The 27,664-nt window shown below is 42.6% G+C and overlaps 2 protein-coding genes and 1 long non-coding RNA gene across 7 annotated transcripts in view; all 3 read right to left on the minus strand.

Moving 5' to 3' along the window:
- Positions 1-25,737, minus strand: part of LOC124050988 (sialoadhesin-like) — a 41,666-nt gene extending 15,929 nt beyond the window's left edge. Inside the window, exons 1-10 of the mRNA XM_046373999.1 lie at positions 25,625-25,737; positions 25,252-25,320; positions 24,205-24,241; positions 24,032-24,113; positions 21,264-21,620; positions 20,919-21,155; positions 7,226-7,579; positions 6,873-7,109; positions 6,154-6,411; positions 4,694-4,954 (exon numbers count right to left, since the gene is read on the minus strand). Of these exons, the coding sequence (XP_046229955.1) occupies positions 4,694-4,954; positions 6,154-6,411; positions 6,873-7,109; positions 7,226-7,579; positions 20,919-21,155; positions 21,264-21,620; positions 24,032-24,113; positions 24,205-24,241; positions 25,252-25,274 (1,846 nt within the window). The 5' untranslated portion in view covers positions 25,275-25,320; positions 25,625-25,737. The remainder of the gene's footprint in view (positions 1-4,693; positions 4,955-6,153; positions 6,412-6,872; positions 7,110-7,225; positions 7,580-20,918; positions 21,156-21,263; positions 21,621-24,031; positions 24,114-24,204; positions 24,242-25,251; positions 25,321-25,624) is intronic.
- The window catches only part of LOC124050932 (titin-like), a 226,840-nt gene that overhangs the window by 71,355 nt on the left and 127,821 nt on the right, over positions 1-27,664 (minus strand). The window lies entirely within an intron of this gene.
- Positions 16,975-18,798, minus strand: LOC124051079. The gene is made up of 4 exons (XR_006841739.1): positions 18,657-18,798; positions 18,294-18,384; positions 18,108-18,165; positions 16,975-17,699 (listed from the first exon to the last, which is right to left on the minus strand). It is a non-coding gene; the product is annotated as an uncharacterized LOC124051079 (long non-coding RNA).

Below are 27,664 nucleotides of genomic sequence, written 5' to 3' on the forward strand. Positions count from 1 at the left end.
CAGAGTCAACATACTCAGAGTCAACATACTCAGAGTCAACATACTCAGAGTTAACATACTCAGAATCAACATACTCAGAGTCAACATACTCAGAGTCAACCAAAACTAATGCGAATTCGCTTTGTTGAAACAGGAAACTCAGAGTTTTTCACCTCAGGGTTTGTTAACTCAGAGTTAACATTCATACTCAGAGTTTGTTGAACCTGCTTCATGAAACGGACCCCTGCTCTCATTACTCGCACCTTGTCTTGATAATTAAGAAACTTAATCATAAGAGTACGCAGATGTCCGCTCGGGTCTTGTCGGTCGGGCAGTCTGTGAGCACGTTCAATAACAACGAGGTTCGGAAATGTGTCCGGTCCGAAGATTTCGGGCAGCCAGGTTTGAAGGAATGCGAGTTCCCCACTTTCACTGTAAACAGTATTAGCAGGGCACAGAAGTCCAACAACAAAACACCACTCGGGTTCAGATGGGGGAGGCCGTTCCTCCCAGTGTCACTGTCGTCACACACGTTGGCATTGAAGTCCTCCAGTGGAACTATGGAGATCCCAGTCGGAGCAGCTTCCAGCATCCCTCCCACAGACTCCAAGAAAGCCAGCTACTCTGCACTGATGTTTGCCCATAGGCTGAGACCACAGTCAGAGACCTATCCCCGACCCGATGGCGCAGGGGAAACGACCCTCTCATTCAACACATGGCGGTTGAGTTGGGGTGGCTGTTTCGGTATTAGATTAGATTAGATTAGATTCAACTTTATTGTCATTACACATGTACAAGTACAATGCAACGAAACGCAGTTTGGCATCTAACCAGAAGTGCAATAAGCAGTAAGTGCCAGGTATACAGTAATTTACAGTATGTACAGGGTATGTACAGGTGTCTATGCTACAGATATAATATAAACATGATACACAGGTAGTTGTCATAATATACAGAGATTCTAAGTACTATAAGCATACTATACAGATGGATATGTGCTTTAATGTGCATCCAGTGTAGGCGGAAACTATAACACAATTTACAAATGATATTTACAGATGTTATATTAAGCTATAAATCACTAGTGCAATGGACAAAATGGTGTATACAGCAATAGGCAGTAGGCCAACTATATTTACAGTGAGGTAGAGGAACTAGTGCAACACTCAGTACGTAGTACTCAGTTAGGATAGGGTGGTGTAGTGGAGTGTGGTGTAGGGTGAGGGTGTTAGTGGGGGGCTGAGTTCAGTAAGGAGACAGCCCTGGGGAAGAAGCTGTTGCTCAGCCTGCTGGTCCTGGTCTTGAGGCTCCTGAAGCGCCTGCCAGACGGCAAGAGTGCAAACAGACCACAAGCAGGGTGGGAGGAGGCGCTGGTGAGCCTTCTTCACAAGGCTGGAGGTGTTGGTGGTCCAGGTCAGGTCCTCTGAGATGTAGGTCCCCCGGAACTTGAAGCTGGAGACACGTTCAACCGTCATCCCATTGATGTGTATGGGGGGATGCGTGCCTCCTCTCTCCCTCCTGAAGTCCACAGTGAGCTCCTTTGTCTTGCTGGTGTGAAGGAGCAGGTTGTTGTCTGCACACCATGTGGCCAGGTGCTGTACCTCCTCCCTGTAGGCTGTCTCATCGTCATTGCTGATGAGGCCAATAACTGTGGTGTCATCAGCAAATTTGATGATGTATAAACAGTAGAGACAATAGATGCAGTACCATTAGGTTAGATTGTAGCAGTTTTTTTCTACTGAAAAACCTTTCTGTCAGTATTTCTGGCATTACATGCCAGTTTACAGGATTTCCCATTTTGGTTTCACACATCAATCAGATTCAGATTCTCTCTGTCTCTCTCACAACTCAACTGGTCAAGGCAGACAGCTGCCCACATTGTGCTGGGGTCTGCTCTGAGGTTTCTGCCTTCTAAAAGGCAGTTTTTCCTCTCCACTGTTGACAAGTGCCTGCTCATGGTGGTTTTGTCTGGTCTCTCTAAAACTCAAATTAAAGAGTTTGGTCTAGACCGGCTCTAATTGGAAAGTGTAATGAGACAACTGTTGTTGTGATTTGGTGCTACATAAATGAATTGAACTGAATTGAATTAAATTCATCAGATATTCAGTTTAATGTAAACCTGCTGCACAGCTGAATCTACTTCCTCAAGTTACCTCAGAGTGACACCTGTGTGTGTGTCACAAAGTACAAGCCAAGTATTTTCTGCAAATTCAATACATGTGCAGTTATGGTACAGTGCACTGCCTTCATTGTTCCACCAGATGGCGCCAAATTAGTGGAAGAGTGTTCAGTGAGCTCTGAAGAAGAACATGAGTATTTTCATCTCAGGAAAACTCTGTCTGCAGGATTAAAGTATACTGAACAAAGAATACATGTTTGTCCTCAAATGTTCTGTCCATTCTTGAACCAAATGCAGAATATGTGACTAACGAACACAAGTCTTCATTTTAGAGTCAACTGTCAACATACTCAAAAAAATCAAGTGTCTAATTTGTGTGGACACCACAAAATAATTCAGTCTCAAATCAAATAAAAGTCAGTAAAACACAAATGAGCATAAACTCCCTGAGCTTCTTATATGATTTGTTCACAGGTTAAACATGATGCACATTTCCATCATTTCAATCAGTTCAAAAATATAAAAGTGCTGTTTTCTTTGTTGCTCTGGATTTCTCACTGCAAGTGTGAATGTGTGTGTGTGTGTGTGTGTGTGTGTGTGTGTGTGTGTGTGTTAATGTACCAGCCAAACTGTATTTTGTGGTCTCAGCAGCGTGCAGTAACAAAACTGCTGAAAAAACAACAAATAAACTGGACCAGATGAGGAAACAAAAGGCTTCACACTGGACGTTCAGCACATATACTTGGAAATAAAGGCCTGTCTTCAAATCTCTTTAAGTTAATGTGGTACATACAGTCTGACTGATGCTCTGAGCTGCTGCATACACAACGTGGACCAATGGCGTATTTCTCTTGCTTTTGGGATTTCTCCTGATGCTCATGATGGCCAGTCTGACTGTTACTTCACACGTCTGCTGCATGTTGAGACCCTGAAAGCTGCCTTCACCCCACAGGGCCAAAGAGATGTGGTGAAACTAATGAATATCAGCTAAGACTTTATTGAGGGATGAGTTCACATGTTACAGTAGAACAAAAGAAGGTTAAAATATCAGGAAACAGAAAAAAGATCTGGTTGAAAGAAACAAATACAAAATAAAGGAAATAAGAAAGATGACATTAAAAAGCTACATAGAACGCTTTACATTATCCTGGACTATAGAGAATTGTGCAGGTATTTGTGCAAAGAAAAGAATTAAAATAAAAAAAATAAGTTAATATAAATTCAGAAATCCTAGATGATCATCATTTGTGCACAACATAGGCTGAATAAATGTCAGATTACACACAGAATTCCTCCTACTGACCATCAGCTGTCTAAAATACATGCCAGTTGTTTGTGATGCCTGTAACTGAGGTGGTTTGTCCTGTGAACACTTTGTTCGTGTATTTAGTCTTACCTGAACTGACAAATTTGGGGTCTCCTCACCAACAGGAACACTGAAGTGATGTAAGCCAGCCAGTGGTTGCCATAGCATCGCCATGTGTCTGTCTGTCTTTTGTTGCACTTTGAAGGCTGCTGCACAAGCTTTAAATGACAGCTAAAATTTAACACAAGATTTTTAAAAAAGCAGCTGAAGTGTAACTCTTATGAAGAAACACGGAAACATCAGAGTAGAAATGCGACGCCTGTTGAGATCATCTGCTTTTGTTGACTGTGCAGTACAAAGCAGCTGGATCCTGTCCAGTTTGCTGACCTCTGGTTCTGAGGAGGGAAAAGATAAAAGAGATAAGAACATTTCCATCATAACTTAACAGTAACAATAAGAAAAACAATGAATGCATTTCAAAGTCTTGTCATTGTAAGAGCTGCTCACCTCGGGGCAGTACTGCCACTGTTAAATCTGACAGCAGCGTACTCACTGACTTCCTGCTGCTCCATGTGTCTGGGAAGCCCAGCTGGACTGAAGTTGGAGTAGAGTGGAGTAGGATCTGCCCGGTTGTTGGAGAAGTGGATGCTGGCGTATTGAAGTTCACCCTGCTCCTCCTGATCAGGCAGACATGAACAAAAGTAACAAAAAGTAACAAGAAACAAATTTCTGTAAACGTCAAAAGAGCAACATGAAGTCCTTCACAGTCTGATGAGTTTTCTAGAAGCTCTAAAAGACAGCGACTCAGCAGTCTGAATGAACAGGAAGCAGTTTAAGTTGTCTTTTCTTTTACAATAATATACATAACTGTTCTCACCTGTTCCCTGTTGTCTGCTCTCTCTTCAGCCTCAGAAGATTCATTGGACGTCCTCTTCTTTCTGCTCAGGAGAATTAATTAAAACATAAATGACTGAATGTTTCACTTCTGACTGTCAGTGATTTGACCTTCAGTGATTCAGAGCTGCTCACCTGATCCACAGGTAGACAGAGAGGGATATGACAGCCAGGAGAACCACAGGGATTGTTCCAGCAGCTGCTAACATACCTGATGCTGAGAAACAGTGATCAAGAAATCAGACAGTTAATTAGGCTGTTACAACATGACTGGAGTCACAGAAGGTTAAAAAGCTTCTCAAAGTGCGTCACCACTTCATTAACAACATCCCCATGCTGAGGTAATCATGCTGATGCCACATGATGTCTTATGTAGCTGAATGTGGACAACCGACCTGCCACAACAGTCAGACGTAAGGTGTTCCTATGACTTCCTCTTATGTTCTGGGCTTCACAGGAATAATTCCCACTGTGTTCAGCTCTGAAGTCAGTGATGGTGAAGTTCTGACCTGATGCTTTTGGTGAGTCTTCATTCTCCTTGTACCAGGTGTAATTAGCTGCTGGGTTAGCATCACTGCTGCAGCTCAGAGTCACTGAACTGCCCTCCACTATCTCAGCAGAGGGACTCACTGACACAGAGGGAAGCTTTGGACCATCTGGAGGAGATAAATGATTTGATTTGACTCAAATTGTTGCTTTGTGTGTCAGCATTTTAGACTGAATGTGGTCTGACAAATGGATGTGAGACGTTGGAGTGAATGTGAAGCAAGAAGAGCTGAAGAAAGTAGACCTAAACAGTAAAACTTCTCGTTCTGCTTCTTCTCCTGCAAAGGCTGAACACATTCAGGATGTTTGTTGTTTTTAAACAAACTGTTTCACTCACATTTCACATCCACAGAGATGGACTCAGACGTCGTCCTCCCCAGCTCGTTCTCAGCTGTACAGTAATACTGTCCAGAGTCAGAGGACTGGATGGACCTGAGGACAAGCTGGGATTTAAAACTGACTCCATTTCCATTAGTTTTGTACCAGGTGTAATTAGCTGCTGGGTTAGCATCACTGCTGCAGCTCAGAGTCACTGAACTGCCCTCCACTATCTCAGCAGAGGGACTCACTGACACAGAGGGAAGCTTTGGACCATCTGGAGGAGAACACATTGAGAACAAAGAGGACAGAAAGGCAAGTCATTAATCACAGCCTGGACAGCTTTTCTTGTACAGTTCTCTTACAAGTGTATGGTCACATGACCACTTTTGTCCATGGTTTCCTAGAAAGAAAAGATGGCTCCACTTCTCCAGTAGCACAAATCAACCCACTTATCCCTTCTTGTAAATCTATTGTTGGCCTATAGGTTTGGTGAGAGTTTGGCCTTGTGTTGTTTGTGCGAGTTTGATTGCTGGATCAACCAGAGAATCCAACTGTCTCTCTTCTATTTCCCTGTACGTTCATGAAGCACATTTCAGTGCATCGACTTTGTTGCATGAAAAATGTGATTCTCTTACTGTTCAAACACACTATAAGAGAAGAACGAACTTTTGATACTCACACTGGACATTTAGAAATACGGACTTAGAGCCCAACTCTCCGAACTGATTCGCAGCTTTGCAGAAGTAGTTCCCTCTGTCCTCTGAGCTGATGGAGCTGAAACCATAGTCACTGAACTGCCCTCCACTATCTCAGCAGAGGGACTCACTGACACAGAGGGAAGCTTTGGACCATCTGGAGGACAAGATTTAACAAAGATTAGAAGCAGATTTTAAGAATGTATTCATCCACACAAAGACCATTTTCAAGTCATTAAACCCTAAAAGATTTATACACTGGATGTTGTTTCTGAATACTGAATATTACTCACATTTCACATCCACAGAGATGGACTCAGACGTCGTCCTCCCCAGCTCGTTCTCAGCTGTACAGTAATACTGTCCAGAGTCAGAGGACTGGATGGACCTGAGGACAAGCTGGGATTTAAAACTGACTCCATTTCCATTAGTTTTGTACCAGGTGTAATTAGCTGCTGGGTTAGCATCACTGCTGCAGCTCAGAGTCACTGAACTGCCCTCCACTATCTCAGCAGAGGGACTCACTGACACAGAGGGAAGCTTTGGACCATCTGGAGGAGAACACATGAACACATTTAACTTCTGATTTCACTTTGTATGTTGACAGCTGAGGTCCACATCAGAAAGGAAGACTCAAGACTCAAAATGTCCAACAGCTGTCCAATAGAGCTGAAGACAGGAGAGCAAGAAAATGATGACACAGAAACAGAATATCAGAATTTCTATGATGATTTGCACTTTTTTGTGAAGTGGTTTGAGATCCAAAGAAGTTATAAAGTCTAACGTTGTTTTGGTAAATTTACAGTCTGAGCTGTTATTTTACAGCTTAAAGTTTACAGTCAAGATTTTTATCCAACGTGTCTACAATCTCATGAGGCAGTGATTTAGTTTTCCTCCAATTCTGCTCAATGAACCACCAAACACCACTGAGTTCCATGTAGTTAAGGTCCAGTACAAAAGGTTAAAGGCTCCTCCAGACGGTGTGTTAGTGGAAGACTGGAAGTAAACTCACACACTGGAGGAGAGCGGAAGGCCTCATATCCTTCTACAGCACAGGAAAAGCTGTCTGCAGGACCAGAGGACACTGAATAAAGACGAGATGTTTGTCCCTCAATCTTCTGTCCATTCTTGTACCAGATGTAGTGAAGACGTTCAGGTCGAGGACATCTGCTGTGACACTTCAGCTCTACCCAGTTAGAAGACTGGGAGACCCCTGATCTGCTCACCTTCACCTGGACATCTAAATGTGCTAATGAAGAACAGAAGTCTTCATTTTAGACTCAACTGTCAACAAGCACACACACACACACACACACACACACACACAGACGTAAGTGGGAATAAATATTCAGATGAAAATGTCACCTGTGACAGACAAAGTGACTCCAGGTGAACCAATATGTCTCTTATGTTGGCTTAATTTGAACATGAACTTGTACTCAGCTGAGTCGCTCTCTCTCAGGTCTGTGATTCTCACAGTGCAGTTGTTGTCACCACACTGAGCATCCAAACGACCTGAATACTGTGGGTCTGTTGTCAGATCCAAAGGTTCATTTCTGTTCATTTTAACAAACCAGGTTGTTTCCTCAACGGTGGGTTTCAGGCCATTCATCCTGGATGGGTATGTGTAGGTGCATCTCATGTCCACTGTTGATCCTCTTAAGGCACAGATCTCAGTAGGAGTGTAAGTCACTGCCCAGCCATCCTGACCCTGTACCACTGTAACACAGAGCACATCAGGAGTCACCATCAAAATGAGGAACTTCAGTTCACAGTCAGCTCAGAGGACAAAGTGGATCAAACTACCAATATGATTTGGGGGAAGGTGAGCTGGACAAGCTTCAAGATCCTCAATTATCAGACCAATCATGCATCTGTCTAACTAGAACTGAACTGGAACAAATCTGTTATCAGCTGTTGCTCATATTTTATCAGCGTTGGGACACAGGAATATTTGTTACTTCTGGTTGTTTCTGCTTTGGTCCATTCATTCTACAAACTGTCAACAAAATGTCTGAAAAGTGAATCTCATGAGTCAACAAAAAGTCCTCCACACACAAAGCAAATGAAAGACATTTTACATCCACTGTGAGCACAATTATTAGGCAAGTGAGTATTCTGACCATGTCATCATTTTATGCATCATGTTTACAACTCCAAGCTGTATAAATTTAAATACTTATTGTATTTAAGTATATCACTAAGATATTGGGGCGTGATAACAGAACCATATACGTTTCGTTACAAATAGTCAACAGGGTCGCAAAAAACACGCTGGGAGAAAATGATGCAAATTAACTGGCCAGTAAAGGCCTTCAAGATGAAAGAATTATGACATGGCCCCCTTCCTCACCTGACCTAAACCCTATTGAACAGAACAGAATAGAATAGAACAGAACAGAATAGAATAGAATAGAAGCCTTTCTTGTCACTACAGTGAGATGTCGTTCAGAGCAGGCCAACAGATGCAGAGGAAGAAGCAGTAGATTAGAGCAGGTAAATAGAATAAAGGTTCTAAAATGTACAACAATATGTACAGCTAAAAATATAAACAGATATACAAGCCTATCTAAGAAATATTTACAGTTGCAAGGAATACATAAATAAGGTGCAGAGTATGCACAGCAGCATAGTGGTATTGCACAAGTCAAAGTATTGCACGACTGAGTAGTATTATTGTGCAACAGCACAATCATGACAGCAGAGTATTGCACAGCAGAGTAGTACTGGTATACACTGAGGTGCAATGAAGCAGCAGAGAGAACTTGTGGTTCCTTCTTAAACGGGAGACATACGGTGAAGGAGAACAGTAAACCTCTCTGAACAGTCTGGGAGGGTGTGGTTGCTGCTCCACAACAAGTTGATCGTCAACAGATCGAGAAACTGACAGACTCCATGAATGGAAGGCTTATGACTGTTATTGAAAAGAAAGGTGGCTTTATTAGTCTTTATTTAGTCTATTAGCTTTACTGACCAGGATAAGAGGACAAATATTCATTATGAGAGAGTCTGTGTTTGTCTTGGTTAGTTCTCTCTCTGTTCACTCTGTGCTCAGGCTGCTGCTGACTGACGTGTGAAGACTAAAAATAAAAGCAGAACACTGAAGTGTGAGAAACTGTTTTCAGCAGCAAACTTTGACATAAAAATAAAAGCTGAAACAACCGTCAGCTCTGAGGGTGGAAACATCACACTGAGGTCAGACAGCACAACATGAACTAGCAGGGTTTGGTGCAGACGTATGATAATATGAGAGCCGTTCAGTCAGTATGTGGCGACTTCACTGTGAGACCAACATCCCTCCAAAAAACTTCACTGTCATAAAAGAAGCTGCAGAGAGAAACTAATCGTCCTCCACGAGAGCTGCAGCTTCTACAAGCAGGGTCGGCTTTAGAGCAAATGAAACAGGCTGAGGAGGAAACAGTTAGGAATAAAAGCCACAATATTCTCACTTCACAGCATGTCAAAGTGTTTAGCACACAGCTACTTTATGCAAAAGACAACAGCAACACATGTTGGCCAACACAGCAGAACATCTTCCTGATATTCATTACAACTGACACAAAATCAAACAGAAATGATCCAAAGTGTTTCTGGGAAGTTTTCCCTTCACACAACTCTGATCCACTGATTTCCACATGTGAGCTTCAGCCCACATGTTGCCACATTCCCCTCTTTGAATGCAGTGAATGTAACTGTAGATATACAGTACCTGACACAGAGAGGAGGAAGACAACAAATCCACTGGCTGCTGCACTTAAACTCATAGCTGCTCCTCTCATCTCTCTGTGAGGCTTCACACACAATAAAACATGTCAGCAGATGAAATAATAAGTACACAGGAGGTCCACAGTATCAGTCACATCAATAAATAATTCTACTTACTCTGAAGAAGGTCGTCGTCCTTAAAGACGTCTTTCCTCTACGGTCAGTAAGCAGAAGGCAGATGTGAGGCTGTTGAGCGGCTTCGTTTCCTTCCTCTTTAGATTATTAACATACATGACGAGCCAAGTGCCAGTAAACGCCCACTTCACAACAAAGCTGTGACACACATCAGCAAGAGGACTGGGAGGATCCCGCATGGACACACAATGCTGATATAATGATGTTAATCAGAAGACGTTTTAATGACTTTGGGCTGTTTAGGTGCTTCAGTTGGACAAACTGAGTGCAGAGATGTCCAACATATAAACTGGGATTAAAATAAAGACAGGAAATGAATCACATGTAATTTGTACTTTGTCATTTGGGTGGACTGAGCCTTTAAAGCAGACAGTGGAGGGAGCACTCAGAGTGATGAAGCCTGACTGTGACACACAAACTTCACCACTAGAGGGCAGTGTAACATCACAGATACTGAATCAGGACTTTGATCCTGGAGCTGTCCAAGGTCCTCCATGTCTTTCATGCAGCAGTGGGGACAGACAGTCAGTCACCTTTTATGATTTGTCATTTTCTACATTTCTTTTCCTCTCTGTGTGTTTTCTGCTGGGTTGCAGACATTGACTGAAGTTGTAACAGTTACTGTTAGAGTTTCACATGTTGTCTTTCATAAATAAACTTGCTGAGGTCCAAGAGATCCTGAAGACTCTGCGTTGTGTCCAACTGCAGTTACAGACCTTTAAAACAGTACAGTTCAATACTTTTCTGTTTGATTTTCTTCTTTATTTTTTAATTGACTGACAATTTTCTGGTTGTTTTTATGGCTGAAACTTTCCTTCACTCGTTTGTCATTCTTAAGATCCTCACAAAGGACACACACACACACACACACACACACACACACACACACACACAGGATGTGTTTAGCTGCTAAACAGAAGCCAAGTCTCACCTGCATATTAAAGACACATGCAGTCATGGCACAGTGCAATACCTACATTGTTCCACCAGATGGCGCCATATCAGTGAGGAGCGTTCAGTGAACTCACACACTCCACTCTGTTCACCTAAACAGAGACAGACATGACAAAGAGACAGACAGTTTGATGCTTCACACAGACAGACTGAAACAAAAACACATGAGTGGATAAACTCCTGGTGCCGTTTGTATCAGGGATCAGATTAACTGACTGAGACTGCAGCTGTTATTGTGCTGTGACCAGTTAAAGCAGACTGCTGTGGCTGTAGTGTGTTTAGTGAGTCAATAAAGGAGCCCACCTGACATTTAACCAGTCATTCTAGGAGTTTTGGTGAGACAGGCACTTTAGATATTGGACAGTAGCTGTTAAGATTCCAGATATCACCACTTACTGTAGTGCTGCTCCACGAAGCAGGAATAATGTCTGTTACAAACATTTTGTGCCCAGTATGGACAGATTAGGGGGATGCTTAGACAAAGAAGATACAGGCCAAGATTATCTGCACCAGCAGTTTGGCAGATTTTAATCTACAGAGAGCTTCTGATACCTCTGATGTGGAGTTAACAGGAGCTGAGACAGTTTGGACTCCATCTGGTGGACAGATGGGGGATCTGGAACCACATCAAATTAAAGACCAGAAGAGCAGAAATGGTGATTGATGGTCTGTCTGTGATGTGTCCACGTCCTTCTTTGATTTGAGGAGGGAGGTGTGACCGAGATGAGCTCTTAAGAGATGCTATTGTGTTCCCCAATTTAGTGGTTCTGTCACAGGCAGAGAAAGTTGACTGATAATAAGATGATTTGGTCTTCCTAATCAGAGAGAGGAAGGCCAAATCCAGATCAGATATTTCTTTGTTGCTCACCTCTGGGTCTAACCTTGGACCAGGCTTTGTCCCCCCCCCCACAGGGGGCTGAGCCGTCTTTTAAACAAACAAAATCCACACATGTATACATACGCATGCACCCAAGTACACACACGTGTATTTAAATACACGTACAAAGTCTTATCAGCCCATATTATTTGTGCTTTGGGGAGGAGAAGAGGAGGAAAATAAATAAGTAGATGAAAGTTTCAGTTGGACTCCATTAGCATAACTATTCTATGTCTACATAAAATCCTGAGGATTGACATGTGACTGAGTCATTTTGACCAGTTTTCATCCAAAAACATGTTTGGGATCTCAGTTAAAATGGAATTCTAGTGAAATCATTCAAACAGCCCTGGAGAGGAAAATGTTGGTTTCTTCAGGTGATCATTTTCAGGTGAGATTTGGGGCTGTTTGAGTCTCTGACACAGACAATAGGATTGACTTCATTTTCAGAACGGATTGTTGAGACTGTTTGCATGTTAACATCTTTGCATTGGACATTTGATTCAATAAGTACTGGAGGTCCAGATTAAGTTCAGGATGTGAGTTCACACTGAGGGCCAACATGGCTGACAAACTCTTCAAAACCCAAAAGCGACTGGGTAACTACAGCTAAAGTGATCAGGGAGACAGGTAGGAAGGTACGAGGGGTGTCACCTGGAAGGGGGAAAGACCACAAGGAGACTTGGTGGTGGTGGAGGAAGTGCAGGAGAGCATTCAGAGGAAGAGGTTGGCTGGGAAGAACGTGTGATGTTTTCATGGATCACCGTCATAAATTGGGATCTCTTTTTTGTTTTTATTTTGTACATGATTTGTACTGTTTGAAAATTAACCAGGTCAGTGAATTTTAATAATCCTGACTGTAACAATAATGAATTGGTGTGATCCCTATAACCAGCATTATGAATTATTCTTATGGCTGTTTTTTGCAGTATGGATAGTGCTTGTATTGTACATTTGTAAGTATCGCCCCAGACCACTGCACAGTAATGTAAATATGACCAAATCATTGAACAGTAGAGAATGTGGAGTGACATGTGGTCCACAATGTGTTTTACTTTGCTCAGAACAGAAATGCTCCTTGACAGTTTGCTTTGTACATGCTTTATGTGAGGCTTCCAGTTTATTTTGCCATCCATTATTTTTTATTTAACAGGGACAAGTGCAATCAAACATAGTTACAAAAAAGAAGCATTGCAGCTGATGCGTTGCACAAGAGTTTATAGCTAATGCTAATTCACAACTCCTGTCCCTGGTTGGGCCTTTCTACACACACACATACACACACACACCATTTCACTCTCACAGTGATATTTACAAATGGGTACACATTTGGTTACTTATAACCCAAGACTTGACCCTAATGGTGAATGCTTTAAATTCGGACAGTCTTGAGCTCAGCTGGCAAGGAATTCCACAGCTTTGCTCCTTTGCAAGAGAAGGCAGACCGACCAAATGAGGTTCTGCAGCGTGGAATGCCACAGTTACCATTTATGGAACCTCTGGTTGCAACTCTGTTGCTGTTTTGTCTCTGAACCAACAAACTGAGGGACGCGGGTGCTAAATTACTGATACACTTGAACATTAATTTGAGAAAGCACAAATCGCCAAAGCTTTCAAAGCTTAGCAGTTTATACTTCTCCAGAATACTGCAGTGATGGATGCGGACTGGCTTTTTGTCCATAATTTTTATAGTTTCATTGTACAGTGAACTGATGCATTTTGTGACTGTGGGAGAGGCCTGTGCCCAAGTGGTCATGCAGTATGATATATGTGAAAATATCATAGCATGCATGTACAAAGGGGCCGCCTGATTTGGGATATAATGTCTAATTAATTTGAAACAATTTAAATTACTTTTTATTGTTTTTGAGACTTTCTCAATGTGCTTATCAAATTTCAATTGGGGGTCGAGAACCAACCCAAGATATTTACATTCTGAAACCAGTTGAATTTTGTTATTCTGTAAATGTATTTGGAAATTATGTTCAACGTTAATTTTTTTTAATTGAAAAACACATTGAGACTGTCTTAGTTAAATTTAGCACCAAATGATTTTTTCTGAGCCACTGACTCACCTCGTTCATACAGGCAGACAAAACCTCTGCAGCCTGTTCTGGTGTTTTTGCGGGTGCATAAAAAACTGCATCGTCCGCATAAAGTTGACAACTGACACCATTGCATTTTTTTGCAGGTAAAAAAATACATTTTGGGGTAAAATTGCATATTACCCCAAGGAACTTGTTATTGTGTACTCTTTCGATATCCACCCCATCTACTTGTATTTGTACTTGTGTATTTTTGTTGCAGTTACTGAATAACATGAATTTGGTTTTACCTCGGTTTAATGATAATTTGTTGCTGTCAAACCACCTTTTCAGTTTGCACATTTCAATAGTGACCCTCCCCAGAAGTTCTTGTAAATCCCCCCCAGAACAAAAAATACTAGTATCATCTGCAAATAATACAAGTTTTAAAACTTTTGACACTTTACACATGTAACTTAAATAAAGTATAAACAGTTTTGGACCTAATACTGACCCCTGGGGGACACCACAAACAATGTCCAAGCATGAAGAGGAATATTCCCCCAACTTCACAAACTGTTTTCTGTTGCTTAAATAACTTTTCACCCACTGCAAAACTAAACCCCTGTGCCTCATGGTTAAGGCTGCCAGCTCAGCTTCCGCCTTTAAACGTGCAGAAGAAGTTGAAGAGCATTGTGACTGAGATGTTTTGTGGCTTCCAACATTTGAAACGCTCCCACTTGGGTTGATGTCGTCTTCACTTTGATTCACTTCATTCGTTTCCACAGAGTGTAATGGAATTTCTGCTGAATCCTGTGGCTCCTCAGAGATTTCCTGTTCACTTTCAACAATCCATTTTTGAGTGTCCTTTTGAAATGTGTTGCTGTATTTCATAACGCTTGAAAACCATTCCTTTTGTTTAACGAGTTCATCCTCAGGGAGTAGAGGCAGCAGTTCATTGTGTGCGGTTTTGGCATTTTCACACAGTGTCTTTAAATTCCCCAAACATTCTTTCACCTGGGACACATCTTCCCTTTTTCTCATGAGCTCTTTCATTTTTGCTATCAAACCTTTAATTTTATCCACAACATGTTTGCTCTCATTTGGCGGGTTTTTCACTTTTATTCACCTTTCAGCCTTTGTGGTGTGGACTCAGAGCCGAGGCTCAGGGCCACAAAACATTAAATTCTAAGTTTTAGCTGTGGCTAATTGTTCAGGAAAATGTTCTCTCCAAATCCAACAGAATCATCAACAGGAGACAGGATTCTGAGCAGCGACGACTTTAATGCCGGCAGCAAAGGAAAAGCGTTCACAACATACACTGAGTACACATGAAGGGCTCTGAATAAAATGGCTGGTGGCTCTACTTTATATACCTCAGGGTCTGGACCTTTCCACGTCCATCCCTTTACCATCTTTGTCTTTACACCATCAGGTCTTCTTCTCGCCCTGGGTTTGTTGGGGACTTTTTACACCATTAGGTCAGCTTGTCCTGAGTTAGCTGGGTACTTTCCACAGATCATTATTTTTGATTTGTCTTGCACCTGCTGGTCTTATTCCAGGGGATTCTCTACTAATTTATTTATTTATTAATTACTTCTAAAACACAGTTTACACCAATATTTCTCTTCCCTGGGCTGGCTTCCAGTTTCAGCTGGCATTAGACACCATTATTTCCAGGCCTCTTTGTGTCACATTTTTTAAAAAAATAATTGTTTTATGCAAGATTACAATAAAATGTTCTTTTCAGGGTCACAGTGATTACAATGAGGTTACATAAACAGTGTTTCACTACCATAAACAATTTCACACTACATAGTTTTACCTTCCAGCTTACAGGCCCTTAAACAGTTGGACCTTTTTAAAACAGCTGGAGCTTTTTCTTCAATCAAAACCAGAACATAACATGACCACTTCATGCTGTCATATGGCATTGCATACTACAACTTTAGCTCATCACAGCTTACTTAGAAATTACACCACAAGCCTTTCAGTGAGTTTGCTTTGCCTTTTCCCAGACTCCATGTCAGAGCACGAGGCAGCGTCATTTGTTTGACTCATTTTAACCACGTCTCATTCAGTTTTCAGCAGAGCGTTGCATTTCAGTTCATCCACAATGAACAATAAATCAGAATAATTCATCTCAACAAAGCAGCATCAGCGTTCCTCCTTGAACATCATAAAGCTTCGCATATACAAGCGACAAAGTGCAGACGTCATTCAGAGCGCAGAGCAAACATGACGCACAGACAGCGCATATCCGAGCAGCAGTCCTTCATTCAAATGTTCCACACGGAGACACTTCGACACTGATGCAGTCCGGACTCCTTCTCCACACACACACACATGCACAGGTGAGCTTACCTGTCCTCCATGACAGATGTATGATGTGGCGCTTTGTCTCGCTGATTCCTTTGCGCTGCGAGCGATCACTTTCTGCCTTTCTGTTGACAAATACTGCGACTTCCCGGTCCCTTTAAAGTCTCTGGAGACGTAGAGATTAGGTCCTGTAGGTCTGTATGACGCGCTGCTGCACTTCCAGAGAAGCGCGCTGAGTCCAGGTAAGTTTCACGACATTTAATGAGAAACCAAACGGCTGCTACAGCGGCTTTCTGATTCCACACGCACATATGATGGGAAAAGTGCGCTGTTTGTGAGTGTGGGACAAAAGCGATCAAACTGAACAAAAACTACGGCGACCAAACTCGCCTCTCTCCTCCCACAGTGCAGCTGATTTGGCCCCTCGTGCAGCCTATGGCTGTCATTTGCGCTGCTCACGTGACCCAAAGCATGCATATCACCGTGGCAACCAGACCAAACAAATCAAAAGACCAATAATCCAGCAGCTCCTACAAAGTGAGAATGTGAGGAATGAGCCAAAGCTGAAAACACATTTGAATGTCATTTGTCTTAAATGTGTGGTAGATAAAATAAGAATGTGAAACACAAACACAAAAGCTGAAATCCAAACCTTTTGGCTCACTAATGTTCCCACCTACAGATTTGTCCAGCAGCTCCTTCACTTGTTGTGGAAGCTGCCTGTTGACTTGAATCAGACACAGGAATACTTGGACAGTGTAACATGGATCAAAGTGTGCGACTGCTGCTCTCATGTTTGACTTCAGTGTGTGAAAATCCAAACTGTACATGGAGTGAAATGTGATGCTTTCAGTTCGCTGTCTCTGTTTGACCCATTGACTGGATATGAGGATGGACGACATGAGAGCTCCAAACATCTGGATCGCCCCCTGGTGGCCGGCTGCAGTACAGCTCACTGACCTGACAAAAGTACAAACTCAGTGTCGGAAGTATTTTTATTTCCTGGAAAGTTTGGATTGAATTAGTTATTTGATGTGATTAAAAAGGAGGTGAAACGTCACGACTGACAGCTGAGTGCTGCTTGAAATTCATTCAGGCGGGTGGATGGACGGGAACTCCAACCAGCGGCTCCGCCACCCGATCACGACTGCGCAGTCGCAGACTGTGGATGACCCCATCAGCACAAGATGGCAGCACTCGTATCCAGCAGATTTGACTTTTCTGCAGTGGGAGGAAGTTAAAACGCGTCGTCCATCTTTATATCTGTCAGTGTTTGAACAGACGTTATTGGCTTTGTCAGCCAGGACGGGTGCAAACCCACAGGCTCATCAGGGTTTTTCTAAACTTATTTATTATGTTTTTTCATTTCAAGTGAACATTTCTCATGACATCTACAGTCAAAATTTCTCTGATATGACAAACTCTACAGGCAAAAATAAGCTTACATGCTTTAAGCAGGAAGTTATAAGTCAGTCAGTCACACACCACCTGATCATCAGCTGATCTGATCAATAAATCATGTTTGACACCTGGACAGGATTCAGTTCAAGCTGCCACATTCTTCTGAACTTTCTGCCACATGCTGTTACTGACTGTTACTGACTGTCTGTGCTGCTGCTGCTGCTGCTGAAACCTGAACATGAAAACTGTTGGAGGTGAAGGTAAATGTGTCCACCTCCTCCACAGCCTCGCTCTCCACTCTGATACTTCAGTGTCGTCCTGCTTTGTTTCCATCAGGTGAGTCCCGCCTCTGGTTCACCTGCAGCTGAACAAAAATCACACAAAACTTGTGTAAACTTTCACTTGTGACTGAGACTGTAAATCTGAAGTTTTATTGGCTGCAGGAGGCTCGAAGCTGACTGGACTTCACAGCACGTCTTCCTGCTGCTGTGTCTTCTGTCTGCGCTGCAGTCAAGTCTGAGACGTTCTCATACGCTGGACAAGAGTCCAACTGATGGGGACAGACGACACATTCGTGAAACCGGCAAATCGGTAGATTTGATCCAAAACTCACTTCTTCGTCCGACCAAACACATGACTGACTTCTGCTCAGCAAGTTGGATTTTAAACATGAGTTCACTTCACACCTTCTTCACTGTCAGAGCATTTAAAAGCCGACTTCTTGTAACTGTGATACAGGAGAAGTTTGGTCAGCAGGGCCTCTCTCTCTCACCTCTATCGTCTCTACAGGTTCATGTGCTTCAGTGGTGGAGCTCAGAGTTTTCTTCTTCCTGGATTGGATGGAGTCCAACAAACACAACAATTTGACATAATGAAAATCACAAGACTAAAACCAAAGGAAGTCTGAAGAAGAAAACCAAAGAGAAATGACTGAACTTATGGACTCTGATTGTTTTACCTCATCCACAGACTCAGGAGAAGAAGAAGAAGGATCAACATGAAGACCACCAGAGTCGACCTGATGATGTTCGTTATTACTGATGAAGTTCCTGGAAATACAGACAGACATGTGATGAAGCTCAGTAGTCGGACCTGACTGACGAATCACTTTGCAGCTGATACTGTGTGTTAATCACTCAGTCATCCACCTCTGACATGATGGAGGTTCCTCCATGAGCACAGCTACAGGAAAACTGTCTACAAATGCAGACAAGAAATTTGACTTTCTTTGCGCCAGTTTTGAGTTGTTACACATTAATATGTGACTGTGGTCAGGTGCAGTCAACAGGTGTGTGAGTGCAGGTGAATGGAGATAACTTACCTGCCACAACAGTCAGATGTAAGGTGTTCCTATGACTTCCTCTTATGTTCTGGGCTTCACAGTAATAATTCCCACTGTGTTCAGCTCTGAAGTCAGTGATGGTGAAGTTCTGTCCTGATGCTTTTGGTGAGTCTTCATCCTCCTTGTACCAGATGTATTCAGCTGCTGGGTTAGCATCACTGCTGCAGCTCAGAGTCACTGAACTGCCCTCCACTATCTCAGCAGAGGGACTCACTGACACAGAGGGAAGCTTTGGACCATCTGGAGGAGATAAATGATTTGATTTGACTCAAACTGTTGCTTTGTGTGTCAGCATTTTAGACTGAATGTGGTCTGACAAATGGATGTGAGACGTTGGAGTGAATGTGAAGCAAGCAGAGCTGAAGAAAGTGGACCTAAACAGTAAAACTTCTCGTTCTGCTTCTTCTCCTGCAAAGGCTGAACACATTCAGGATGTTTGTTGTTTTTAAACAAACTGTTTCACTCACGTTTCACATCCACAGAGATGGACTCAGACGTCGTCCTCCTCAGCTCGTTCTCAGCTGTACAGTAATACTGTCCAGAGTCAGAGGACTGGATGGACCTGAAGACAAGCTGGGATTTAAAACTGACTCCATTTCCATTAGTTTTGTACCAGGTGTAATTAGCTGCTGGGTTAGCATCACTGCTGCAGCTCAGAGTCACTGAACTGCCCTCCACTATCTCAGCAGAGGGACTCACTGACACAGAGGGAAGCTTTGGACCATCTGGAGGAGAACACATTGAGAACAAAGAGGACAGAAAGGCAAGTCATTAATCACAGCCTGGACAGGTTTTCTTGTACAGTTCTCTTACAAGTGTATGGTCACATGACCACTTTTGTCCATGGTTTCCTAGAAAGAAAAGATGGCTCCACTTCTCCAATAGCACAAATCAACCCACTTATCCCTTCTTGTAAATCTATTGTTGGCCTATAGGTTTGGTGAGAGTTTGGCCTTGTGTTGTTTGTTTGAGTTTGATTGCTGGATCAACCAGAGAATCCAACTGTCTCTCTTCTATTTCCCTGTACGTTCATGAAGCACATTTCAGTGCATCGACTTTGTTGCATGAAAAATGTGATTCTCTTACTGTTCAAACACACTATAAGAGAAGAACGAACTTTTGATACTCACACTGGACATTTAGAAATACGGACTTAGAGCCCAACTCTCCGAACTGATTCGCAGCTTTGCAGAAGTAGTTCCCTCTGTCCTCTGAGCTGATGGAGCTGAAACCATAAGAGCCTGATGATCCCTCAAGCAGTTTTTGGTTCTCCTTGTACCAGGTGTAATTAGCTGCTGGGTTAGCATCACTGCTGCAGCTCAGAGTCACTGAACTGCCCTCCACTATCTCAGCAGAGGGACTCACTGACACAGAGGGAAGCTTTGGACCATCTGGAGGACAAGATTTAACAAAGATTAGAAGCAGATTTTAAGAATGTATTCATCCACACAAAGACCATTTTCAAGTCATTAAACCCTAAAAGATTTATACACTGGATGTTGTTTCTGAATACTGAATTTTACTCACATTTCACATCCACAGAGATGGACTCAGACGTCGTCCTCCCCAGCTCGTTCTCAGCTGTACAGTAATACTGTCCAGAGTCAGAGGACTGGATGGACCTGAAGACAAGCTGGGATTTAAAACTGACTCCATTTCCATTAGTTTTGTACCAGGTGTAATTAGCTGCTGGGTTAGCATCACTGCTGCAGCTCAGAGTCACTGAACTGCCCTCCACTATCTCAGCAGAGGGACTCACTGACGCAGAGGGAAGCTTTGGACCATCTGGAGAAGAACACATGAACACATTTAACTTCTGATTTCACTTTGTATGTTGACAGCTGATGTCCACATCAGAAAGGAAGACTCAAGACTCAAAATGTCCAACAGCTGTCCAATAGAGCTGAAGACAGGAGAGCAAGAAAATGATGATACAGAAACAGAATATCAGAATTTCTATGATGATTTGTACTTTTTTGTGAATTTTTTTGTGATCCAAAGAAGTTATAAAGTCTAATGTTGTTTTGTAAATTTACTGAAACTTAAAGTTTACAGTCAAGTCAGCAGATAAAAGATTTTTATCAACGTGTCTACAATCTCATGAGGCAGTGATTTAGTTTTCCTCCAATTCTGCTCAATGAACCACCAAACACCACTGAGTTCCATGTAGTTAAGGTCCAGTACAAAAGGCTAAAGGCTCCTCCAGACGGTGTGTTAGTGGAAGACTGGAAGTAAACTCACACACTGGAGGAGAGCGGAAGGCCTCATATCCTTCTACAGCACAGGAAAAGCTGTCTGCAGGACCAGAGGACACTGAATAAAGACGAGATGTTTGTCCCTCAATCTTCTGTCCATTCTTGTACCAGATGTAGTGAAGACGTTCAGGTCGAGGACATCTGCTGTGACACTTCAGCTCTGCCCAGTTAGAAGACTGGGAGACCCCTGATCTGCTCACCTTCACCTGGACATCTAAATGTGCTAATGAAGAACAGAAGTCTTCATTTTAGACTCAACTGTCAACAAGCACACACACACACACACACACACAGACGTAAGTGGGAATAAATATTCAGAAGAAAATGTTACCTGTGACAGACAAAGTGACTCCAGGTGAACCAGTAAATCTCTCATTATGTTGGCTTAATTTGAACCTGAACTTGTACTCAGCTGAGTCGCTCTCTCTCAGGTCTGTGATTCTCAGAGTGCAGTCGTTGTCACCACACTGAAGGTCCACACGACCTGAATACTGTGGGTCTGTTTCCACCTCAACAGGTTCATTTCTGTTCATTTTATCAAACCAGGTTACTTCCTCAACGGTGGTTTTCAGGCCATTCATCCTGGATGGGTATGTGTAGGTGCATCTCATGTCCACTGTTGATCCTCTTAAGGCACAGATCTCAGTAGGAGTGTAAGTCACTGCCCAGCCATCCTGACCCTGTACCACTGTAACACAGAGCACATCAGGAGTCACAATCAAAATGAGGAACTTCAGTTCACAGTCAGCTCAGAGGACAAAGTGGATCAAACTACCAATATGATTTGGGGGAAGGTGACCTGGACAAGCTTCAAGATCCTCAATTATCAGACCAATCATGCATCTGTCTAACCAGAACTGAACTGGAACAAATCTGTTATCAGCTGTTGATCATATTTTATTAGTGTTGGGACACAGGAATATTTGCTACTTCTGGTTGTTTCTGCTTTGGTCCATTCATTCTACAAACTGTCAACAAAATGTCTGAAAAGTGAATCTCATGAGTCAACAAAAAGTCCTCCACACACAAAGCAAATGAAAGACATTTTACATCCACTGTGAGCACAATTATTAGGCAAGTGAGTATTCTGACCATATCATCATTTTATGCATCATGTTTACAACTCCAAGCTGTATAAATCTGAATACGTCTTGGATGTAAGCATATCAGCTGATCTGTACTGTTGTGATGAGGGAGGGTGTGACCTCAGGAGATAAAGACCCGATATCAAGGTGGGTCTCAGTCAAAATGGGCCCAAAAAAGAGATTTAACTGACTCTAAAAAGTAAAAGAATTGTAAAAGTCTTCCAGAGGGATGCAGGACTCTTGAAACTGCTGAGATTTTGATGCGTGATGACAGAACCATCAACGTTTTGTTGCAAATAGTCAACAGGGTCGCAAAAAACAAATTGAGAGAAAAAGACTCAAATTAACTGCCAAAGATTTGACAAGAATCAAGTGTGAAGCTCGCAGGAAGCCATGATTCTCCAGTGCTGCAAGGTGGAGGTGGGGTGCTGGTTTGGGATTATTAAAGATGAGCTAGTTGGACCTTTTCCGGTTCAAAATGGACTCAAAATCAACTCCGACACCTACTGCCAGTTTTCAGAAGACACTTTCTTCAAGCAGCAGCACAGGGAAAAGTCTGCATCTGTCAAGAAGACCATGATTTTTATGCAGGACAGTGCTCTATCACATGCATGAAAGTACTCCACTGTGTGGCTGATGAGTAAAGGCCTTCAAGATGACCTAAACCCTATTGAACAGAACAGAACAGAACAGAACAGAACAGAACAGAACAGAATAGAATAGAAGCCTTTCTTGTCACTACAGTGAGATGTCGTTCAGAGCAGGCCAACAGATGCAGAGGAAGAAGCAGTAGATTAGAGCAGGTAAATAGAATAAAGGTTCTAAAATGTACAACAATATGTACAGCTAAAAATATAAACAGATATACAAGCTGATCTAAGAAATATTTACAGTTGCAAGGAATACATAAATAAGGTGCAGAGTATGCACAGCAGCATAGTGGTATTGCACAAGTCAAAGTATTGCACCACTGAGTAGTATTATTGTGCAACAGTACAATCATGACAGCAGAGTATTGCACAGCAGAGTAGTACTGGTATACACTGAGGTGCAATGAAGCAGCAGAGAGAACTTGTGGTTCCTTCTTAAACGGGAGACATACGGTGAAGGAGGACAGTAAACCTCTGAACAGTCTGGGAGGGTGTGGTTGCTGCTCCACAACAAGTTGATCATCAACAGATCGAGAAACTGACAGACTCCATGAATGGAAGGCTTATGACTGTTATTGAAAAGAAAGGTGGCTTTATTAGTCTTTATTTAGTCTATTAGCTTTACTGACCAGGATAAGAGGACAAATATTCATTATGAGAGAGTCTGTGTTTGTCTTGGTTAGTTCTCTCTCTGTTCACTCTGTGCTCAGGCTGCTGCTGACTGACGTGTGAAGACTAAAAAGAAAAGCAGAACACTGAGGTGTGAGAAACTGTTTTCAGCAGCAAACTTTGACATAAAAATAAAAGCTGAAACAACCGTCAGCTCTGAGGGTGGAAACATCACACTGAGGTCAGACGGCACAACATGAACTAGCAGGGTTTGGTGCAGACGTATGATAATATGAGAGCCGTTCAGTCAGTATGTGGCGACTTCACTGTGAGACCAACATCCCTCCAAAAAACTTCACTGTCATAAAAGAAGCTGCAGAGAGAAACTAATCGTCCTCCACGAGAGCTGCAGCTTCTACAAGCAGGGTCGGCTTTAGAGCAAATGAAACAGGCTGAGGAGGAAACAGTTAGGAATAAAAGCCACAATATTCTCACTTCACAGCATGTCAAAGTGTTTAGCACACAGCTACTTTATGCAAAAGACAACAGCAACACATGTTGGCCAACACAGCAGAACATCTTCCTGATATTCATTACAACTGACACAAAATCAAACAGAAATGATCCAAAGTGTTTCTGGGAAGTTTTCCCTTCACACAACTCTGATCCACTGATTTCCACATGTGAGCTTCAGCCCACATGTTGCCACATTCCCCTCTTTGAATGCAGTGAATGTAACTGTAGATATACAGTACCTGACACAGAGAGGAGGAAGACAACAAATCCACTGGCTGCTGCACTTAAACTCATAGCTGCTCCTCTCATCTCTCTGTGAGGCTTCACACACAATAAAACATGTCAGCAGATGAAATAATAAGTACACAGGAGGTCCACAGTATCAGTCACATCAATAAATAATTCTACTTACTCTGAAGAAGGTCGTCGTCCTTAAAGACGTCTTTCCTCTACGGTCAGTAAGCAGAAGGCAGATGTGAGGCTGTTGAGCGGCTTCGTTTCCTTCCTCTTTAGATTATTAACATACATGACGAGCCAAGTGCCAGTAAACGCCCACTTCACAACAAAGCTGCGCTGTGTTACAAACTCTAAAGGTGTTAGTTTCTGTTAACAAAACATGAACATGTGACACACATCAGCAAGAGGACTGGGAGGATCCGGCACGGACACACAATGCTGATATAATGATGTTAATCAGAAGACGTTTTAATGACTTTGGGCTGTTTAGGTGCTTCAGTTGGACAAACTGAGTGCAGAGATGTCCAACATATAAACTGGGATTAAAATAAAGACAGGAAATGAATCACATGTAATTTGTACTTTGTCATTTGGGTGGACTGAGCCTTTAAAGCAGACAGTGGAGGGAGCACTCAGAGTGATGAAGCCTGACTGTGACACACAAACTTCACCACTAGAGGGCAGTGTAACATCACAGATACTGAATCAGGACTTTGATCCTGGAGCTGTCCAAGGTCCTCCATGTCTTTCATGCAGCAGTGGGGACAGACAGTCAGTCACCTTTTATGATTTGTCATTTTCTACATTTCTTTTCCTCTCTGTGTGTTTTCTGCTGGGTTGCAGACATTGACTGAAGTTGTAACAGTTACTGTTAGAGTTTCACATGTTGTCTTTCATAAATAAACTTGCTGAGGTCCAAGAGATCCTGAAGACTCTGCGTTGTGTCCAACTGCAGTTACAGACCTTTAAAACAGTACAGTTCAATACTTTTCTGTTTGATTTTATTCTTTTAATTGACTGACAATTTTCTGGTTGTTTTTATGGCTGAAACTTTCCTTCACTCGTTTGTTTTCTTCTTATTCTTAAGATCCTCACAAAGGACACACACACGCACACACACACACACACACACACACACAGGATGTGTTTAGCTGCTAAACAGAAGCCAAGTCTCACCTGCATATTGAAGACACATGCAGTCATGGCACAGTGCAATACCTACATTGTTCCACCAGATGGCGCCATATTAGTGAGGAGCGTTCAGTGAACTCACACACTCCACTCTGTTCACCTAAACAGAGACAGACATGACAAAGAGACAGACAGTTTGATGCTTCACACAGACAGACTGAAACAAAAACACATGAGTGGATAAACTCCTGGTGCCGTTTGTATCAGGGATCAGATTAACTGACTGAGACTGCAGCTGTTATTGTGCTGTGACCAGTTAAAGCAGACTGCTGTGGCTGTAGTGTGTTTAGTGAGTCAATAAAGGAGCCCACCTGACATTTAACCAGTGATTCTAGGAGTTTTGGTGAGACAGGCACTTTAGATATTGGACAGTAGCTGTTAAGATTCCAGATATCACCACTTACTGTAGTGCTGCTCCACGAAGCAGGAATAATGTCTGTTACAAACATTTTGTGCCCAGTATGGACAGATTAGGGGGATGCTTAGACAAAGAAGATACAGGCCAAGATTATCTGCACCAGCAGTTTGGCAGATTTTAATCTTCAGAGAGCTTCTGATACCTCTGATGTGGAGTTAACAGGAGCTGAGACAGTTTGGACTCCATCTGGTGGACAGATGGGGGATCGGGAACCACATCAAACTAAAGACCAGGGGCCCGTTTCATGAAGCAGGTTATGTGGAAACTCTGAGTGTGTTAAGCCTGAAATCAGCGAAACCCTGAGTTAAGCGTTTCAATAAGCGAGGTAAGTTAACCCCGAGATCGGGGTAAGTTCAGGAGTAAGTTAAGCCCGTTTCATAAAGCGAGCTAACTCACACTCAGAGTCTGTTACCGTGGTAACTTAGTCTGTGAACATAACCTGGTCGGGAGCAGGTTTTATCCCAGAAAGCCCGACTTTGTCTCTGACTCCTCCCCTTTACGGAACATAAGTCTGAACCGTTTCCTTATTCACCGAGTCTCCGTCGAACCTGCTAAGTTTACGGAAATCGAGTGTGTGTTTCTGGAGGAGCCTGTAGACGAAGAAGCAGTACTGATTCACAGAGAAATGTGATTGTGTCGGGCGAGGATTTTCCGAGCACGTCTGGATAATCTTTCATCCTGTCCCGACTTTTTATATGAGCCTTATCGTTTTTCGTTACAGTCACTGCAATTCATCCACAACCTCATCCGTCCTGTCATCGCTCACATCACCCACCGTGGCCGTGAACTCACCACCGAGCAGATACTTTGCGTTGCTCCACGTTTCTGCAAACGGGAGTGTTTTATACAACACTGGAGATGCAGAGCACATAAGTAAAGCAGCTGTTTGCAGAGCTGTCAGAAAGGTGAGCCTCGCTCTGAAACGGTTTCTCTCAGTTTGTCTTGTTTTTCCTGGCCACAAGCCTGTGAGAGCCATCAAAGGGGATTGCGGGTAAATAATTTCAAATGAATAATAATTTTTCTGTTAACATGTTGCTGAGACCTCTGGGAGAAAAGACTTGAATGTCTTTTAGGATTTCCAAATGTGATTGGCTGCACTGATGGCGCTCACATTCCTATCACTGCTCCTTCACAAAATGAATATCATGTGAACAGGAAGTCCTCCCACAGCATTAATGTGCAGGTACACACATTGACTACTACCTTTAAATGTCAGAGCACAAACATTTCAACTAACCTGTCTCATTTTCTGTGCTGTTAAAATCATTTGTGATGCAGCTCACATCATCACAAATGTGGAAGCCAAGTGGCCTGGGTCTGAGCAGGACTCCTGTATATATCGAGGGTCTACTCTGATCAACAGACTGGACTGTGGCAAGTGGCCTGAAACACTGCACTGGTGGCTGTTTGTCACTGTGAAGATCTTTGTCTGATTAGTGTGTGAAAAATATCAGTACTAAATAAATGTGACTTTACTTGCAGGAGAGATTGAAGGCTTCCTTCTGGGTTACCCAGACCCTCAACCAGGCCCCCAGCAGCACTTGCAGGACAAGAGCCATTGTAGAGATGACTGTAGGCCTGCTGAAAGCCTGTTTCCAGGGCTTACGTCATCTCAGAGTAACCCCTGAGAGAGCCTGTGACATAAGTGTGGCATGTGTTATCCTCCATAATATTGTGAATTAGAGGAGAGCAACACTCTGCCCTACAAACAGAAGACCATGAGGAGGACCCCATCCACCTCCCAGAAAACCAGGATGGAAGAGCAATCAGAGATCTCATATGCAATAATCATTTTCCAGGTTAAATCAATAAAAGCACGACCACACTGTCACACATTCATTTAATTTAGTCTTCCTTATATCCTACAGACAGAGAGAGACAAAGAGAACATTTCTCTCTTAGTTTTTCATATTGTTCCAATAATAAATTAAATTTACCTGTGACTGCACACCCACCTCTAACTTGTATTTAAGTATCTGGATTTGATCTGGTGGTCCAAGTGCACCATTTCCTTATCTGTTTTAAT

The sequence above is a fragment of the Scatophagus argus genome, chromosome 2, assembly GCF_020382885.2.
Source record: "Scatophagus argus isolate fScaArg1 chromosome 2, fScaArg1.pri, whole genome shotgun sequence".
NCBI classification, from domain to species: Eukaryota; Metazoa; Chordata; class Actinopteri; family Scatophagidae; genus Scatophagus; species Scatophagus argus.